This window comes from Nicrophorus vespilloides, unplaced genomic scaffold, assembly GCF_001412225.1.
Source record: "Nicrophorus vespilloides isolate i.1.1-1 unplaced genomic scaffold, Nicve_v1.0, whole genome shotgun sequence".
In the NCBI taxonomy this organism is placed as follows: Eukaryota; Metazoa; Arthropoda; class Insecta; order Coleoptera; family Silphidae; genus Nicrophorus; species Nicrophorus vespilloides.
In genome coordinates this window covers 105,973-125,707 of record NW_017097600.1, presented here as the reverse complement: position 1 = coordinate 125,707, position 19,735 = coordinate 105,973, and the positions used below count along the sequence as shown (strand labels likewise).

At 37.4% G+C, this 19,735-nt stretch overlaps 1 protein-coding gene across 2 annotated transcripts; it reads right to left on the bottom strand.

The window, feature by feature from the left end:
• Window positions 1-357: 357 nt before the first annotated feature.
• On the bottom strand, window positions 358-19,249 carry LOC108560536 (5-oxoprolinase). Of its 2 annotated transcripts, none has more exons than XM_017918123.1 (14): window positions 19,035-19,249; window positions 17,102-17,275; window positions 7,069-7,260; window positions 6,464-7,008; window positions 6,198-6,398; window positions 5,918-6,140; window positions 5,649-5,850; window positions 4,625-5,594; window positions 4,042-4,533; window positions 3,871-3,982; window positions 3,591-3,815; window positions 3,280-3,523; window positions 2,798-2,895; window positions 358-576 (listed from the first exon to the last, which is right to left on the bottom strand). In XM_017918123.1, the coding sequence occupies exons 2-14, from the start codon at window positions 17,270-17,272 to the stop codon at window positions 430-432; spliced, it is 3,822 nt and encodes a 1,273-aa protein (XP_017773612.1). In that variant the 5' UTR covers window positions 17,273-17,275; window positions 19,035-19,249; the 3' UTR covers window positions 358-429. The 2 variants fall into 2 exon arrangements, with proteins under 2 accessions (XP_017773612.1, XP_017773613.1); XM_017918124.1 differs by having other exon boundaries at window positions 17,102-17,272.
• Between the last annotated feature and the right edge of the window lie 486 nt (window positions 19,250-19,735).

Sequence of the window (19,735 nt, the reverse complement as noted above, 5' to 3'; positions counted from 1 at the left end):
TTTAATAATTTTATTATAAATTGTTTCGTGCATACCAACATATAATATTCAGTGACCATTTTTATTTTAGTCAATTTCTATATAATTTATAAAATAGTACTTTAATTTAGCTACAAAAGAAAACTTTCGTAAATGACATAAATTTAAATGTCTTAACTCTTTTATTCGTAAAGTTATTTTAATAAATTTAAATATTGATTAAATTTCCAGAGATCTAAATATTTATAGCTTTTTTCACATGGCAAATGTAAGTAATTAACAAAAAAATACAAGAACATTATTATCGCGCAAGAATACAATTTATTCAAACAAATATTATTGAAGAACAAAAAAAGTAAAGAATTTTATTTTTGCCAATGTAATCATTAATAGAATATAGCAAATTATACAATAAATTTGCATCAAATTAAAGAATATTTGAGCGAAAAATTAGACGCTTTCCTGGTTTAGCTTGAATGTGTAGAGACTACCTCTCTCGACATACGATTTAGTTATGGGTAAATCTTCAATTTTAATAGTTTTTGATCCTGGTACCCCGTATCCTCCTCCGCCTGGTGTAAGTATCTCGAATATATCCTGAAACAGTTATTTTTTTATTAATGTAGATTCAAATCAGCACGGACGACGCTCAATAGCTTTAGTATGTATGTGATAAATTCAATTTATCTAATGTACGGCTTTACGCGGATTTTTCTTCTTCCATTATAGGAGAAATTATAGCATAGACGTTGAGAAATACGGAGAAAAAAAATACGAGGGTCTGCGCTAAAATATATAGAAAGAGAGAAAGAAAGAACTACTCAAGCCTCAGAAGTTAATTAAGTTGATGATATATGGATGCAATTAATCACGGCTGTGTATAACTTCTGGAGCAGCGTAAGTCAAAAGACAATTCCGCTCACCTCACGAAAGTACACTCGAATAATTTTCCAAATAATGGGCACAAACTGAACTTCGTTACTTCACATCATTAAAAAAATATATATAATGGAAATAAATCCATGGCAACCCTTAATTATCCATTCCAAAAGAACAAAGGATCTGCGCAATATAACAGAAAACTTTCGAACTTCGTTACGGGTTTTTTAACATGCTTTTGGAAGTTTATTTTTTGTATATATATTGTTACGTTATAAAATGTAATTGTAATTATTGATCGATGTCTGAATAATACCGGTATATATTTGTACTATAACAAAAGTTGTTTATCTCTTAGTTTGATGGTGAGACAAAAAAAAACACTTGTCGCAGTAGATGGATGATCAAAATAAGAAGAGAAACAACACCATCTTGCTGACAAAGGCTCATCAATCAAAATTACACTAAGTCGGCTGCATCGACACCTCCAGAGAGATCGTTCCTCTTTCTCTCTATTATATACACAACGTTTCATAAATTGGAAATCAATTTTAATTTACGTTGATGGCTTTTCATGTTAAAATATCCGAACCGTATTCAATATTCCGAACCTTCTTCTCTACATGGAAGATCTATTATTTCGCGAGCCGCGCACAGAACAAAAGGTTTGCCTGACTAGATGCAATATGTTTTCCAACAGATTCACCAACCGAAAGCTTTTAGTTCTCCTGCTGAAAGTCCCGGTGACCCAAAAAAAAATCTCCAACAGGAATATCAAATGGCGTGCTCGTTCTTTTCCAGTGGCAAAAAGCCATTTCACCAAATCTGATGATGGATCTAGTACCGCCTCCGCAATATTTCAACTAATAGCATTACCGAAGATGTTATTATTTCAGTTTTTGTGTAGGCAATTGATGCCTATCCGTCGTCCTGCGGGAATCCCTTTGAGAGCGATCGAGTTATCCGGATATAATTGACGATCGATACGATTTGAGAAATGCCGCTCTTCAATTATTATCCTTTTATTCTCGTTGCGAGAGGCCAATACGAGAATATTCAAAAGGAAGAGACGTAACAAAAGACGGGAAAAAAAATGGAACGTATTCTGCGTGCATAATAAATGTGATACGCACGTGGCTGACTGCGTAGGGTTGCTCGTATAAATCCGAAGGGCGATGTTTTGAATAAGTTATTTGCACGTACCGGGTGTGGAATGCATTGAAACGATGGTCAAAAGGAAAACCGAATTACTACTCAAGAGATTTCTTAACTTCAAAAACCGATCAAAACGAAACAGACTATTCTACCAAACTCATCTATCCTAATATCAAGTACATACGAGATGTATTAACAAATTATTAACCTATTTGTATATCTACTTATGGTATTGAATTAGCGAATTAGCATCAAAACAATAAAAACTTATTTATGATTATTTTATTTAATAATTATGTAAAATAATTTCATTTAATTTTGATTAAAACGAAGAGAGATTACTGGACATTGAATTGTGAAATTTGTCAACAGTCCATTGTTCAAAAAGTGTAACGTTTGGTCATTTTTAATAACAGCGTGCGGATGATATAACAAAAGTTGATACGTGCACGTCCAATTGTGTCAACCGTTTGCTGAGACAGAGGCGAGAAGAAAAACGAGGAAAGAGAATGAAAAAGAAAAACGCAACAATATATAAAAACAAATACAATAAAACGCAACATTTCTCCACATTGTAACGAAATAAAACGCTTTATTGCGATGTCGAGGACTTTGTTGTCGCAACACTTCAAATATAAACAACACTTTTTGACAATCTAAAAAAAAAAACGATCCGACAAAGCAAAAGTTATTAAAAAATGATCAATAATATGCGGAAACACCGACACTTTAATCAAATCGCGCGTCGCAATTAAACTTTACAAAAGTACAGATATTGACTTACCCCCGGCTGCACATTAATCGCGGTTTTGGACCCTAAATTAATCATCCGTCCGTTAGCCCTCTTCAGCGTATTGACTCCCCTAGCGCCTGGCTGACCACCTAAATATAAATATTATAGTTGGTAAATCAATTTATTTCAACAGTAATATTCAAACATAATTTCGTTCAATTATATCACTGTATAAACAAAAATATTCAAATTTTAAAGAAAAACCGAAACTATCATAATTTTAGCGTCAATTCAATTACAAAATTTTGATATCTTTACTGTTTAGGTTGACACAAATGTTTGTTAAGTTATTTTTTTTAATAATTTTCTAGAATATTTTTGTTAAACCCATATGATACCTTAAAATGGAAATGTTTAAGATGGGATTTGCGTCAAAAGGGTAAATGGGTAAACATAATTAGAGTATACACATCTTAAAAAATGGTTAGGTCCATTACCATCGGTCTGAAGGGACGATGATGGCAATTAATTACCTTTGAGGCCGTACGGTTGTAGCACACGACGTTCGGTGAGAACGGACAGGGTGACCGGCGTGCGGAACATTAGTTCCCTCTCGACCCCATCTCCTCCACGGTAACGACCGGCGCCGCCAGATCCTTCGCGTATTTTGAATTTCATCACGTAGATGGGATAGCGCAACTCCAATAGCTCGATGTCCGTAATCCTAGTGTTGGTCATGTGGGTGTGAACACCGGAAACGCCGTTCCAGTTTGGACCCTAGTAGACACATTATCAATCAGTGAAACGTGAACATCAGATCCGAGTTATGGTGTCATGTGCTTACGGCTCCGCTCCCTCCGGCGACGGTCTCGTAATTACCCCACCTTTCATTGCCGAAAGTAATGTTATTCATGCACCCTTGCGAGGCGGCGCACACCTGAAAAGCTTTCAGCACGACATCTACAATTCGCTGGGATGTGAGCACGTTACCGCCGACCACAGCGGCTCCTTCGCTTGGATCCAGTATCGATCCTTTCGGCACAATAATTTCAACAGGCGTCAGGCATCCCTGCAAACAACGTCATGAATAATTAATTTGATCGTATTATAATCTCTTCAGTTACCTGATTGAGAGGTACATCGTGTCCGATCATGCATCTGAGACAATAGATAATCGCGGATAATGTTATGGCCCTCGGAGCGTTGCAGTTACCCCAGACCTCCAAACCGCTTCCACTGCAAAAATTACAAAAATATAAACTAAAAATAATCATCAAATAAACATCAATCCGTACGTGAAATCACAAATTGCTGAACCGGTCTCCCCGTCCAATTTCACTTTCAACTTGATTATCGTTCCATCATCCATAAATTCTTCGGCCTCCACATCGCGGCATTGTCTACGGGCATCTTTGGCAGCATTTCGTAGCATATCCCTGACGGACAGTTCAGCATTGCTCTGAATATGTTTCATGTACGCTTGGACCACCTTTAATCCATACTGGCCGATCAATTCCTTAACTAATTGAATGCCCTTTTGATTTGCCGCCACTTGAGCCCGTAGATCGCTCAAATTATCTTGCAAATTTCTTCCTCCCGCCTTTAATATTTCTTTGGTAAATTCGGTTTCTTGGAATGTTCCTTTCTTAACAATGATGAAACTTTTAAAAGCCGCACCCTCTTGATCTAAACTAGTTGAATGGGGTGGCATCGAACCTGGCGTTATACCACCGATATCTGCATGATGGCCACGGCTCGCAACAAAGAAAATTGGGTTCTTCGTCGATCTGCACAAAAGAAAAGAAAATACAATCATAATGCAATTCACCTCTGCTGTGCAGAAAATATAGAAAAAATAAATTGAATTGAATGAATTACTCGTGAAAAACTGGCGTTATCACTGTGAAGTCTGGTAAATGCGAACCACCTGCTGCCGGATGATTGGACAAAATCACATCACCCTCCTTTATATCCGTGCGGGTTTTCAATTGATACTGGACTGCCTCCTGCATTGAGCCTAAATGCACAGGTATGTGAGGAGCATTCGAAACCAAGCCACCGTCGGGGCCGAACAATGCGCACGAGAAGTCCAAGCGTTCCTTTATGTTGGTCGATTTAGCAGTCCGCTGTAGAATTCGTCCCATTTGTTCGGCTATACTCATAAATCTGTGGCTAAATATACTGAGCTGAATAGAATCCAGCTCTTCGCTGATTTCCTTCATCTTCCCAGTGCCGATCATGATCTTGATATCGCCATATTTCGTTATGGTAGCAGTGCAAGCAGGTTCTACCAGGATGGTACTAAGGTTATCCATGATGATGGCAGGCCCTTCGATTTTATTATTGCGCATCAATTTACTCAGCAAGAATACTTTGGTTTCCTTGTAGCCACCTTCGAAGTAAACTTTTGTAGTCTTTTCATGGACCGGAGGTGTATTTTCGCTTTCCGGTAATTCCACTTCTTCACATATGGAAGTCTTGCCTATTACCTTCACCATGATATCATCTACCACAACATCGCAATCAATTTTAAAACCGAATTCGGTTTGGTAGCGTTCCACGAATGTGGCCATAAAATCACCGTGCTGAGTCGCATTATTAGTACTCGATTGAGGCGAACACATCAAAGCGCAATCGGTACCATCGTACCTCATATGCAAATATCGTTCGAATACAATTCGATTAGAGTTGTAGCCCTGCAATCTTAATGCTTTTAAGCATTTTTTCTCCAGCTCCTTCAGTTTTGTATCAAAGTAATCGAAATTAGCGGGTTCGTAAAGTTTTAAAGTCGGTTCTTGAAGTTCGTACACTACATCGGCTAAAGCGATGCCGTATGCAGAAAGAATTCCTAAAAATTAAAATTATATAATTTTGAAACAGAAAGAAACAAGTGCAAACTTACCTGCATATTTATGAATGAAAACTGTCGACATTCCCAGGGATCTTGCAATCGCGCAAGCATGCTGTCCTCCTGCACCACCAAAACAAGCCAATGCATGTCCTGCTGTATCATAACCTCTGGCTTGAGTCAAAGCTCGAATCGGTCTACACATTGCTTCATTAGCAACTCGAATGAATCCCATTGCAATCTCTTCCACCTTTCTCTAAGAAATTCATAAAATAATTATCATGTTGTATTTCAAAATTATGACTATGAATATGTATACTAACCGGTACTTCCATGTCGAACACCATATCTCCAAATTTAGATAATGTAATATCCTTATCTAGAGATTCATTTTCTTTGGGTCCGAATATTTTTGGAAAATACTCGGGCAATAAACGACCCAACGCTAAGTTGGCATCAGTAACAGTTAATGGACCGCCTTTCTGATAGCAAGCAGGACCGGGATTAGCTCCAGCAGATTCCGGTCCAACAACGAACAATCCAGACCTGTTTTAAAGATTTCAATTTAGTATGCAAAATAGCAAGGATGTAATAGAGCAGAACCTATAGAAAAGCATAGATCCTCCGCCTGCGGCAACTGTATTTACATCCAACTGTGGTGCTTGGATCGTAATTCCAGCGGTGGTACTTTCATATACATGTTCGTAGTTGCCAGCATACCGCGAAACATCAGTTGATGTTCCACCCATGTCGAAACCGATCACTGGAAGATTCGTTTCTTTCTTCCAGGTAGTCTTTGCATATCTGAGGTAAGGTAATATAATAATAATTATAATAAATTATGTAAATATATTGTATTGAAAGTATACCCGACAACACCACCGGCTGGACCAGAGAGAACAGCTTTCGATCCATTAAATTCACTCATTGCAGTTAAACCACCATCGCTCTTCATAAATAAGACGCGGGTATTGAGTAAAGAATTATCAAAGCCTTTTGCAAATCCTTCCAAATATCGTTTAACGTGAGGCGTCAAATAGGCATCAGAGCAGGCGGTGAACGCACGTGGAACTAGACGCATCATCGGCATCACTACATGCGAAAGGGAGACTTGGCTGAAGCCTATTGAGTGAGCTATATCACCAATGGCAAGTTCGTGCTCGGCGAAGGAATAACTATGAGCTAAAGCAATCGCTATACTATCAATGCCAGTTTGCCTAATTTTCAATAGTTCAAACGCTACTTTGTTCAAATCTAATTCTTGGGTTACGTAGAATGTTTGACCGGTCTGACCAATGGCGATGCGCCATTTTTTCGACAAAGCACCCAATTCACATACATTTTCTAGAGCTGGAATGACCCTACAATCAACTTCAACGACTTCCTCGTACAAAAGTTCAGGTCTTCTGATATTCTAAAACGTACATATAATATTAAGAAATTAGTAGTTCAAATTACCTATGCTTTTAATTACCAAATCGAAGATATTTGGTCTTGCTTGATTTCCAATTAATAAAATATCTTTGAAACCTTTATTTGTCACGAATACCATCCGTTCGCCTTTCCTCTCGAGCAATGCGTTGGTGGCAACAGTCGTTCCCATCCGAATGGACTCTATGTACGATTCATCTATTTTATCGTCTTCGTTGATTGCTTGCGGTGATTCCTTTAATTGTTAGAATGTTAAACATAAATAAATAAAGAAATCACTATACAAAAACGCATATTTTATTAAATATATCAATCTATGGGAAACGGATACAAAAGCTGAGAAAATTCTTTCATTGTGTAAGAATCTGCTATCTGGTAATGATTTTGAGATTTTTCAGAATAATTGAAACCAATAGCACCGCCCCAGATGTTTTTCAATTGAATGGCGTGACACAGCTGCAAAATATTATCATGCTTTTCGCACATAAAAATCGTCCTCTTCAGAGTCCTTTTGGACAATATTTGATGCCTCTTAAGCTGTTGAAGCCAAGCTTTCAGTATCAGATATTTAGGGTAATATATTTTGTACTGACGTTTGACCTGTTCCGCAAATAACTTCATCATATCATCTATTATTTTCTCTTCTCTGATCAAGTAAGGATTCTGCAATCGCCTGCTACGAAGAAGTGTTAGTATTTTGCATTCAATGGTAAGCATAAGAGTCCGAAGCACCAAATCTCTTTTAACGTTGTTAGAATTAAATGTGCATTTCTGTTTCCATTCCTCTGCCATTTGCATTTTACCTAATCTCAAATAGTGCAGATGAAGTGCGGCCAAGAAGTAATGTTCGTTCCAGTTCATTTTGGACACCGATGAGAAATATTTTTCAGCATACTTTGTGATGTTCGTAATTGGCTCTATATAGAATCCCGTAGATAACTGGAAGATCAGACAGTTAGTGTAGTACGTGAGGTTGCTCAGTTTATGCTTCGTTTTAATGAGAAGTCGTGATATATCACCGCACTCCTTCAGCCTAAAATTCAGCATTAGGAGATACATGAGCCACGAAATCTCTTTGTAAATATTATCCGTGTTGAATAATTTTTCGATCATATCGATAACACGAAAACCCATTCGAATCGAAGCGCTGATATCGCTACCGACGCATCGTACTTCGAATGTGGTGGACAGAAGCTGCAAAAGCGATCCTAAATTATAGGTGACATTGTGGGCGAAATTGATTTGAAGCTCTTTGAGCACGTACTTCTGCAATTTTTCGCAGGTATGCATGTCATTTTGGTGGCGGTAGATGTCGATAACATCGCAAAAAACTTCCACCAATATGGGTACATGAATGTTGACGCTGGTCAAGAGGTAAATACTATAAGCGCAAGTGAGCTTAGCCAACTTAAAGTTTCCTTCCAAAGAGAAAAGTTTGCCGCAGTATCCCAAGCAAATGCCCATATCTCTTCTTGTTATTGTGTTCTTATATAAGACAACTTTCAGTCGTTTCAGACCAACTAGAAACTTTCTGGTCAGCAGTTTATTGTAAATTTTATGCGACAAAGCAATAGAGGGCAGATTGTATTGCCGTAAGGCGATCGAGAGGTGACTCCTTGCTGCAATCAGTTGTCTCAGATCTATGCTCGCTTTGGCCAAACCCAATTCAATTTTGCCAACATGCATTTTACGAAATCCTTCCGATATCTGGGAATTCGATAATTTAGCATCTATCATGCAAAGCTCTCTGGCTTCGGTCAATACGACCGTCGCTGTACTATAGTCAGCTTTGCTGATCAACAACCATCCGTATTGCATGCAGAAGAATATACGTTTACCGAGATGGCCAGCCCTGACGCTATGATTAATTAGCTGCTGGTAATTTCTCAGGATAATTTCGTAACAATTGCATACTTTCAGATCATACTTAGGTCGCGTTTTCGGATTAATATAGTCATTATCGTTAGGGTCATCCTGCAGGATTATTCGCCTTATCACGTCCTTCATGTCTTCGTAATCGTAAGATTTTGTCTTGTATTCATATAGAACCGATGGGTCGTTACAATATAACATGATGTCCTTAAATTTGGAAAAATGAAGAAAAACGTTTGTAGGTTCCTTCATGCACGCAGGACAAACGTTATTCATACTTTCCAACACGTCTGTGCACAACAAGTGCAATTCTTTTCGCTGATTTCCAGGTAGCAAATCGTAAGCAACATCCCGTATACTTTTATTTTTGAAATGCAAAATCTTGCAAAACGCATACTTCGGCATCGATGATCTCTCGTCCAAGGTGAAGTAGCTTTTTTCGAAATAGCATCTGCAACAAAGTCTGTCCGTCTCGATGTCCGTCGCATAAATATATCGTGAACCACAGTCGAAGACTTCCTCTTCGAATAATTGTCCAATAACCTTTGCCAATATCAATTCCGATGGGTATTTCAATGCAACGAGCAGAAGTGTACGAGTAAACAAGTCCCCAAGCACCGCACCAGTTTTGATTACGAGCTGCTGATACGGAGTGAATGAATCGAAAAGGTCCAAAGATATCGCAGCTAAAGTTAACTCATCGTTTCTACTCTTATACTTTTCGGCAAAATTTATTATTGTGATAATATCGGATGCACATTTGCCGGTGTACTCGGCTGGGGGAAACGTGAAATTCGCAACGTTCTCATTTTTACTTATTAATTTCATTTCGATGCTACCGTTGTTCACCAGCCGCAAGAGACAACTCTGGACGTAGCCGGGTCTCCCCTCGCACGTATTGATTAGAAGATAGACTAAGGTATTCGGCAATCCGGTGGCTTCCAAAAACTGGCACGCTATGGCCGGAATGTAGTAATCATCGATCGGTGGCATTTCCAGCAATTTAATATGATTGTTTAACGACAGCTTGAAATGCAGATCCCAATGGCTTTGTTCCTCCATATCTCCGCACGCTATAAGCCTGATATTCCCTTCGCCGATTACGATTTCCAGTATTTCCCAACTCTGCAAGTCAATTTCCTCAATATTATCGATGAAAATCAACGTAGCAATTACATTGCTGAATTCGGTCAAATCCCGGAAGTAATTCAAAATTCTATACTTCCGCAGCGCTATGTCTTCGTCACCATGCACAATTTCTTCGTCGATGTCTATTTCTCTCGGTATATTCAACAAGCAGCTAAAATCTTCCGAAGAAATACGAGCTTTATGATCGTACAATTGTCTGTATATACTTGATATGCAGAAATAAGCGATTTTCGAACTGCCCTCCAATTCCACCGAAGCCATATGAAAGTTATCATTATTCCTGTACATATTTAGTGCAGATCGGAGGACTGCAGTTTTCCCAATTTTAGATGTACCGTACATGCAAAGTCCGTAGAAATTAGAAACCGTGTTGGGTTCATAGATCATTGCTCTGATAAAATTAAATACATTATCTCTTCCGACAACGGGAAGAGCGGCCTTTGCTATGGAAAGAGATTTATCAAATTTTTCATTATATTCAAATATATTTCCAACCTCTTCGATACCCTTCAGCTTGAGCTGAGTTTGCAGTTGGAAATAGAACGAGGATAGTTTTGAATGTTTGAAGGTGCGATAGTCGCAGGTTACCTTTCCCTCGTAAGCGCACATAATACGAGCGGCTTTGTTCACAGCACCTCCGATAACAGTGTATTCCCTTCTCATCGGATGACCGACGACCCCGCAATATACGAAACCGTTCGTAACGCCGGCAGACACTCTTTTAACTCCTTCAAGATTCGTAATTGCTGTTCGTATCCTGTAGGCTGACCGCAAAGCCTGTTGACTTTCCATTTCATGTTTGACGCCACGCAAACCGAACAGCACCAAGATCATCACGTCCTTGTCGAAGAGAGAAACTTTATTCACGACTCCCAGCACTTCTCCCACTATTTTACAAATTATCTGATAAGCATTGTTCACCATGTTTACTAATAGCAATTCGTTGCTTGAGTCTGGAACTATATTGATAAAGAGTATAGTGATTTCTCTCATTTCAGTTAAATAATTAACTGGCTGACTTTCGTCCACTTGGCTCTGAACGTTCTTTATGATAAACGGCCTCAGTTCATCCACGATCCAGTGCTTTGGAGCGAGTTTGACTTGCTTTCTCTGTGGCAAAGACCGGATAAATTGTTCTGTAACTTTGCTATCAGTTAAATTAGAATCGAATGTGTGTTTGGCGTGCAACCGATTTCGGTGATTAATATGCATTTCGATAAGCTTCAACACTTCAATTTGCTTCTCGTCGTAATGCTCCTTCTTCGATTCCTCATTTGGCTTATAAAAAACATTCCACACCTGCAATACGTCTTTCATTATTAATACTAAACGGTTCTAATTAACAGCTCGATTGACCTTGACGTTGCCGTTATCACCATAAGTAACTTCGTAGCGTTCCTGCAGCATGTGCGACCATGCGCCCGGCGATATCATAACGTCTCCAGATACACTGCATCTTTCCGCTTCTTTAACATCGTTTATCGCATCGCCCACGATTATGTAATGTTTATTAAAATTGTCGCCAATCACTGAGAAGGTCATGTTGCCACATGAAACAGCCAGCTTCACTTTGAGATTTACATTCACTTCGGTTTCAAATTTACCCAAGGTGTGTTGAATGACTAAAGCACAGACGACAACTTCGTGCAAAATTTCAAACAATGAGTCATCCGGCATAACCTTCCATAAAGCTAGGAACGCATCACCCGAAAACTTCAGAACGTCGCCACCGTAAAAGTAAAGCACTTCGACGATGGCTCCGATGTACGCATTCAAGGTGGCGGTCAATCTGTAGATACCGCCTTTTCCCGTTTTATTATACTTCTCAGTTAAAGGTGTGAATCCGGAGACGTCGGCGAAAAGTAAAACACCTACGAAATTGTAAACCGTGGATAGTTCATTATCGTTTAACTGAAGAATTTCATCCGGCATGAAAGTGGCCAAAACTTCGATTTGCTTTTTTATCAGAGACAATTCAATCTTCTTCATAAACATGTGCTCCTGCACCAGCAGGTTACCAGTTACCGAATTGAATCGGATCCTCATCTTGAAGGTATCTTCTGGCAATATAAACTTGTAAAAACTGATGTATAATAATCAATGTGACAAGAACAAACTTGATTTTCTTAAATTATTTAAAGCAATAAAAATATACAACTTATTCTAAGGGATACGGTGTCATAAACTGCGATAGCTGTTTCATCGTAAAAGTAGCTGCATTGCAGAAATCGGCAGATCTTGCAGTCGACTGACAATCGCTAGAGAAATTTCCTGACCAACAGTTCCTCTGGTGCGTAACGTAACATTGATATAGAACATTATTCTGTGATTCGGCGATTTTCAACGCTCTGGTCAGTAACTTATCCGCTTGTCCATTTTTGTTCGTTAATTTCTTGTACCAAGCCATGAGGCAGTAATACGTGGGCTGGAATAATTTAAATACTTTTATATTCTGCTTGAGCATGTTCAAATATCGCTTCAATTCCTTCTCTTCCTCTACCAAGAAAGTGCTTTGCGACCTGCGACTCCTAAGAAAATGATAGAATTTACTCTCGATGACGATAAAAAGCGTCCTCGCGACGGTATCCTGACACAGGTTGCTGGAATTAAAATCGCACAGTATATTAAATTCTTCTGCCTTTTGAACTTTATTTGTTCGCATAAAGTAGAGATGAAGGAGGGCGAAAAAGTTCAATTCCGACCAAGTGTAATTGTCCCCCTCGACATTTTCCATATACTGCTCTGCGAACGACACTATATTTTCTACTGGTTCAATATAGAAGCCAGTGCGCATGTAGAATCTCAGCGCCAACGAATAATACTCTATTCTGTTTGTGTAGTCCTTATTAGATGATTGAATGATAATCCTGGATATATCGATGCAATCCCTTACTCTGTAATTGTATATCAACATGATCATTAGCCACGATAATATCTTCAAATGGCCGTAATCTCCATAAATCTTTAAGTGAATGTCGTATGCCCTGTAACCTAATCTGAGGGCTTTTATAATATTTCCCGATATACAACTTATGTAGAACACATTATTCAGCAGGACGCTTATTGCGTAAAAATAGTCCGTTATGTTATTCGCATAATTAACCTGCAGATCTCTGATCACATATCTCTGGAGTTTCTCACATGTATGCATGTCATTGCTGTATATGTACAGCTCTAATGCGGAACTGTAAACATCAAATAATATCGGTACATTCAAGTTGACTTTTCTGAGCAAGTAAATACTATATATGGAACATAGTTTCGCAAAATTCCATTTTCCTTCCAACATGAAGAGCTTCGCACAATAAGATAAGCATGTGCCCATATCGTAACGAGCCATTACATTCTTATAAATATTTGGTTTCATATTCTTCGAGTTCACCAGGAACGATCTCGTCAAGAGTTTACTGTAAACTTTATAGTACAGGGACATTGATGGTATGTTGTACTGTCTTAACGCTATGGCCAGATGGTTTTTCGCTGCCGTTATTTTTCTCAGCTCAATGCAGGACTTTGCTAAACCCATTTCAATTTTTCCGACATGCAATTTCCTAAAGCTTTCCGAAATCTGAGCTTTGGGCAATCCTGCGTCCATCATGCAATACTCCTTTGCTTCGGTTAAAACTCTAATAGCATTGGTGTAATCATATTTCATTGTCAGCAATAAACCGTATTGCATACTAAAAAATATTTTTTTACCAAAGTGACCGGCGCAAGTGCTGTGATAAATCAGCTCTTTATAAACGAGCGTCATGATTTGGAAGCACTTGCAAAATACCATATCAAGTCGTGGACGAGATTTCGTCATGTTTATGAAATCTACGTTATTAGTACTCACTATTCCATTATCGACTTGCAATATGTGTCTCTTGATAATTTCCTTCATATCATCGGAGTCATCATTTATTATACCCTTCATGGTAAACATATTAGGATTTCTGCAGTATTCGGTTATGTCCTTGTATTTGTAAAAATTTATGAAAGTGTTTGTTGCATCTCGCATACATCTTGGACATTGATGAGGTGTGTATTCCAATATATCCGTGCACAGTAAATGCAATTCGATGCGTTGATTTCCTGGCAATAAATTATACGCGACCTCTTTGATACTTTTATTCCTGAAATGCATGATCTTGCAGAACGCATATCTGGGTAAGGTGGGATTTATATCGAAGGGATTGTCCTCAAAATAACACCTGCAACAATACTTGCTCTGCTCCATTTTATAGCCGTACGCATATCTAGAGCCACAGTCCAGAATGTCTTCCTCGAAAAGAACTTTAATAACCGGAGCCAAATTTGATTCTGACGGATATTTCAATGCAACCATCAACAGATTTCTTGTAAATAAATGACCCAAAACGGCGCTAGTCTTAATAACCATCTGTTGATATGGCGTATACGAATCGAACAAGTCTAACGATATTGCAGCTAATGTAAGTTCAGATTTTTTAGTTCCTTTGAAATTATCAGAAAAATCTGCTGCCTGAAGTATTTCAGAAATATGATTATCTCGCAAATATCTTCGTGGCGAAACATAATACATATTCAATGAGTCACTGTTAACAGCTAATAAGATCACTTTGATGCTAGAGTTATTTAAAAGACGCAGCAAGCACGTTTCGACAAATCCGGGATGTCCTTTACAAGATTTTATCAATAATTTGGCCAAACCATGACTGATCGCACTTACGTCTAGAAATTGACATGCTAAAGCAGGAATATACTTGTTTACAAGAGGAAGTAGATCCACTAATTTAATATTGTCGTCCATAGATATTTTAAAGTGCAGATCCCAGGTGCTCTCATCCTCGAAACATCCGGAAGATATAACCCTGATCTTTTGTTCGTTTATAACAATTTCCAATATTTCCCAACTCTGTAAATCAATGTGTTCTATATTATCAATAAATAACACGATCGTGACTGTAGGGCAAATATCGATCAAATTACGAAATCGATTCAATAACATGTATTTCAACATTGCCAAGTCGATCTCTAAACCATGCATTTCTTCGTAGTTCTCCATTAAGTCCATGGGCAAACTTGACATATGATTTAAGTTTGCAAAACCAATTTGAGTTATAATATCGTATACCTGTTTATATAAACTGCGCACAGTGAAGTATGCATTGTTAGATGTAATTTCCAATTCCAATGAACCTACCGCATAGCCACTTACATTTTCAAACATTCTAATAAGATGTAGCAAGAGTGCGGTCTTTCCTATTTTATGAGGACCATGATAGCAAACGCCATAATAGTGTGAAACTCTTTCTGGATCGGTGATGGTTGTTCGTGCAAAATTTATTTCATGTTTTCGTCCAATTATAGGCGGCAAATCGTTTTCGTGTTCATCCCTTTCGAAGGTTTCATTGTATTCGAACACACCGTAATACAACGACTTCGAATTTGATGATTTCAACTCAAAGTAGAATGATGAAAGTTTCGATGATTTGAATGTTTTAAAGTCACACGTCACCGTCTCCGGATATTCCTCGACTAAATTATAAGCTTTGTTAACTGCTTCTCCAATAACCGTGAACTCTCTCCTTAAAGGGTGACCGACGACACCGCAATAAACGATACCATTGGTGACGCTACAAGCGACTTGTCTGATAGAACTTTTATCCAGTAAGGAACATCTTATTCTGTATGCGGAACGGATAGCATTCTGACTCTCTGTCTCATGCTTAACGCCGCGCAAACCAAACAAAACTAAGAATGTTATTCTTTTTTCTATGAAGTAAACTTTATGTGTCAATCCTAACACATCGAGCGAGACCGTACTAATTTCCCTATAAACCTCGTCCACCTCGTCCACGTAAGTTTGATCCGTAAGCGGATTGAATTCCACGCTGATAAACAGTATAGTCAGATCCCTCGTTTCCGTCAGATACTGAACCGGTTGCCCTTCGTCCACCTGTCCCTGTACATTTCTAATAATGAAAGGACGCAATTCGTCTACTATCCAATACTTTAATGCAAACATGATCTCCTCACGATGGGGCAAAGATCGCGTAAATCGCTCAGTTTTCTGACTGTCCGTGATATTTGACTGGAAACTCTTCTTGGTATTCAGTTCGCCTCTGTGGCGAAAATGTTTCTCTATCAATTTAGCGACTTCAATTTGCTTCGTGTCGTAGTACACCTTCTTATCTTCTTCATTGGGTTTGTAGCAGACATTCGAAACCTAAAAGGAATTACATTCAAGATTGTGTAAGGGATGTAAGTTCCTGATGATTTAACGTCACCTTGACGAAACCGTCTCCACTTTGGGTAACTTCATATCGGTCTTGTAACATGTGTGACCACGCCCCAGGGGCGATCACAACTTTGCCGGCGTTCCAAATTTTTCTTGCAGAAGTTGCCTGAGTTATAGCGTCTCCGACGATAATGAATTCTTTGAGGTTGCCCTCGCCTATTATGGAGAACGATAAATTCCCACAGGATATGGCCAGCTTCACGGCAAGATTTGCATTTACTTCGGTATCAAAGTTACTTAAAGTCTGCGTTATGACCAAAGCGCAGACGACGGCTTCGTGGAGTATCTCAAAGAGACAATCGTCGGATAAAACTTTCCATGATGCGACGAAATTCTGACCGGTATATTTCAGAATATCGCCTCCGTATGATTGCAATATTTCAATCATTGATCCGATGTAGGCGTTCAGAGTTGCAGTCAGCCTGTAAATTCCACCAACTCCCGCTTTATTGTATTTATCGGTGACATTTGCTATGCCGCTAATTTCGCCCTGCAGCAGAACTCCAACGAAATGATGGATCAGATTTAGTTCGTTCTTTTGCATTGTGAGAATTGTGTTTGGAAGGAACGTAGCAAACTCGTTGATCTGCTTCTTAATCTGCGACAATTCTATCTTCTTCATGAACATTTGCTCCTGGATGAGACCAGCACCGGTGATCGTATTAAACTTGATCCGCATTGTATAATAATAGTAAAAGGGTACGATGTACAACAAATCAGTATAATATTTTTGACTTTTAACTGTCAGAGTTAAATTCAGCCAACTGTTACGTTCATAATTAAAATTTACCTCTTTGAGGATCCTACGGATTCCCTCGGTCGGCGCATCCTCGTAGTGCTGCGGATCTTCTGAGAGCAGTTTGAGGACTCTGATTCTCCCATCTGGACATCGAGCAAAAACGTCCGTGAATGTACCTCCTCTATCAATTGCGAATTGGAACTTGCCCCGTTCATTTACCATTTTCTGCAACAAGTTTTACCGTTACACACATTAATTATTGAACTTCATGGGTTTCCTCTCCATATTCAACGAGAATATGTCCTTTGTACATCCATTACATTTAAAATTGTATTTACTACAATTGATTTTATCATCTAAATAATTCAGTTTATAAAATTGTGTACTCAGTAAATAACATTGAAACTATAAACATTAATTTAATTTAACATTTTTTTTTAGTTCAATTGACCTTCAATTGTTATTAACCATAGTATATTTGCAATAATTTTACTGCATGGTAAATAAACTTTGGTAGCAAATGGTAATATTTTCACATCAGGGAACACCAATATATGCAACTCGTGCGACAACGTTGCGTTATTCTTCGCTAACTTGGCTTCACTCGAACTTCCACATGCATATTTAAAAGATAATCTTATTAAGGTCGCTACAGAATTATTCAATTTTACTTCCCCTTACATTTCTAACAATTCCTACTTCCTTTAACACATAAAATATACACGGCAGTTTATTGACTCATTTTTAATGTATTCCACTTCAAAAACGAATGCAATACTTCCTACGCAATATATTAATTATTAATCCTAATAAAATCGTTTTAGTACCAAAAATAAGTCCAATAACTTGATCTCAATTATTATTCATAGTTTCAAATTGATTCCATGCGTTCATTCATATATTATAATAGCAATTTATATTTTATAGACAATTGTCTTCTTTGACGACTTCTTTGCCTCTTTTGTGTTTTCGGTAGAACAATATTTATCACTAATGACAACTAAATGTAAATAACATCATATCAAAGAAAAAATTATAAAATAATTAAATCGTGGACAAAAATCATTAATTAAAAAGAGTACAAAGTCAAATGAAAGATAAAAATTAAACAAATAATAAGTATTAAGAAATTTTGTTACGTATATATAAATAACATGATAAGCTATGATTTTATTATTTATTAGTCAAGAAAAGACTTTAATTCATTTAAAGTTTGTTTTATGTAATAGAGTTAATTCCCATAAATATTATTGTAAAATACTTCAATTAATGTATGAGCGAGCGACGAATCTGGATCTGGATCTGGATTTAAACTATTTTTGTTACGCAACAGGAAAATTATTAAAAAGAAATACGTCCCTAGAGTGTATTCCAAAAAAAAGATGTGAAAGTTATAACTGAAATTTGTAAAATTTAGTATCATAATAGTAAAATTATTTTATTTTCTATGTCTGAACAGTAACATTAATTGCTTTCGCCTTGAACTGATAAGTAACTAACCTAATGTGTAAACATGCAAGTAATGACATTTAGAATTTAGCTGTAGAATATTGTAATAATAAATTAATATAAACCCATCAACAGTTATTACCTTCATAGTCTCAAAAAGCAATGCCATTTATTTTTTATTAGCAATGATATTTCATTTAATTATATTTATATAAAATAGCGCGATGAAACGGGAGAAGGCGAAATATAAAGGAACGAACGTGCATGACCAAATTATTCAAAAATAGATTACATAACATCGCTCATCATAGCTTTGCAGTGTGCGAAAAGCGTTCGCGAAATGCATACAACAGTGGATTGTACCATTATCAAATCAGGGTTAGCAAATTGAATTGACCTTTCCGTTTATACTATTGGATTATCGGAGTGGCAGTAGCTGGAGTCGTTCTTTTAATTATTTCGCCTTTGGGTCGTTCACACCGTTAGAATATGGGTCATTTGTTCGACCCATTTCTAAGAAGGAATCCATACTTACATTAATTAGTAAGAACTTCCTTCCGACGAATAATTGATAAGACGAATAGTTTCGATCAGAACCACCGGTATCGAATCAAAAACGCACACTGTACGCCGGTCGAACAGCAAATGGATTTTAACATTTAGTAAACATATAAATATAGAAGTTATCAGTTTCAAGGAGATCCTAGTACATTTAGTATTAGCGCGCGGCAAGTATAAACAATAATGCAGTGAAAGGTGTCACTCTAATACGTAAATGTTTGCTGGTTTAATTGTAAACTTTTTAGATTACCGGTGTTTGCTGCAAGTGGATTTTTTTTGTGCGGTAATAGATAAGATTAAAAATAAGTTTTATCTTAGGGTAAATTTCCAAAGAAATATTTTTGCACACCTAGAACATTCTTTTATTCGCTAACAACAACCATTAATTTATGATGAATGTATTGAAAACAGATTCACTTATTGTAATTACTTTGCATAGTAAATATTAATGGAATACATTTGAATGTAAATGATATTCAATATTACATTGGATTACTTATCCAAAAACTTGCAATCTAAATATGTAAAGTTTATGGCTATTAAGATATATTGAATTTTACCAGAAGTGTTGTACAAATATGCACAAATAACGCGAATCCGTTGCATAATATATGCAACCATACATACTTTTTCTATATAACATGGATCCATTATACAAATATCCATCAATATTTG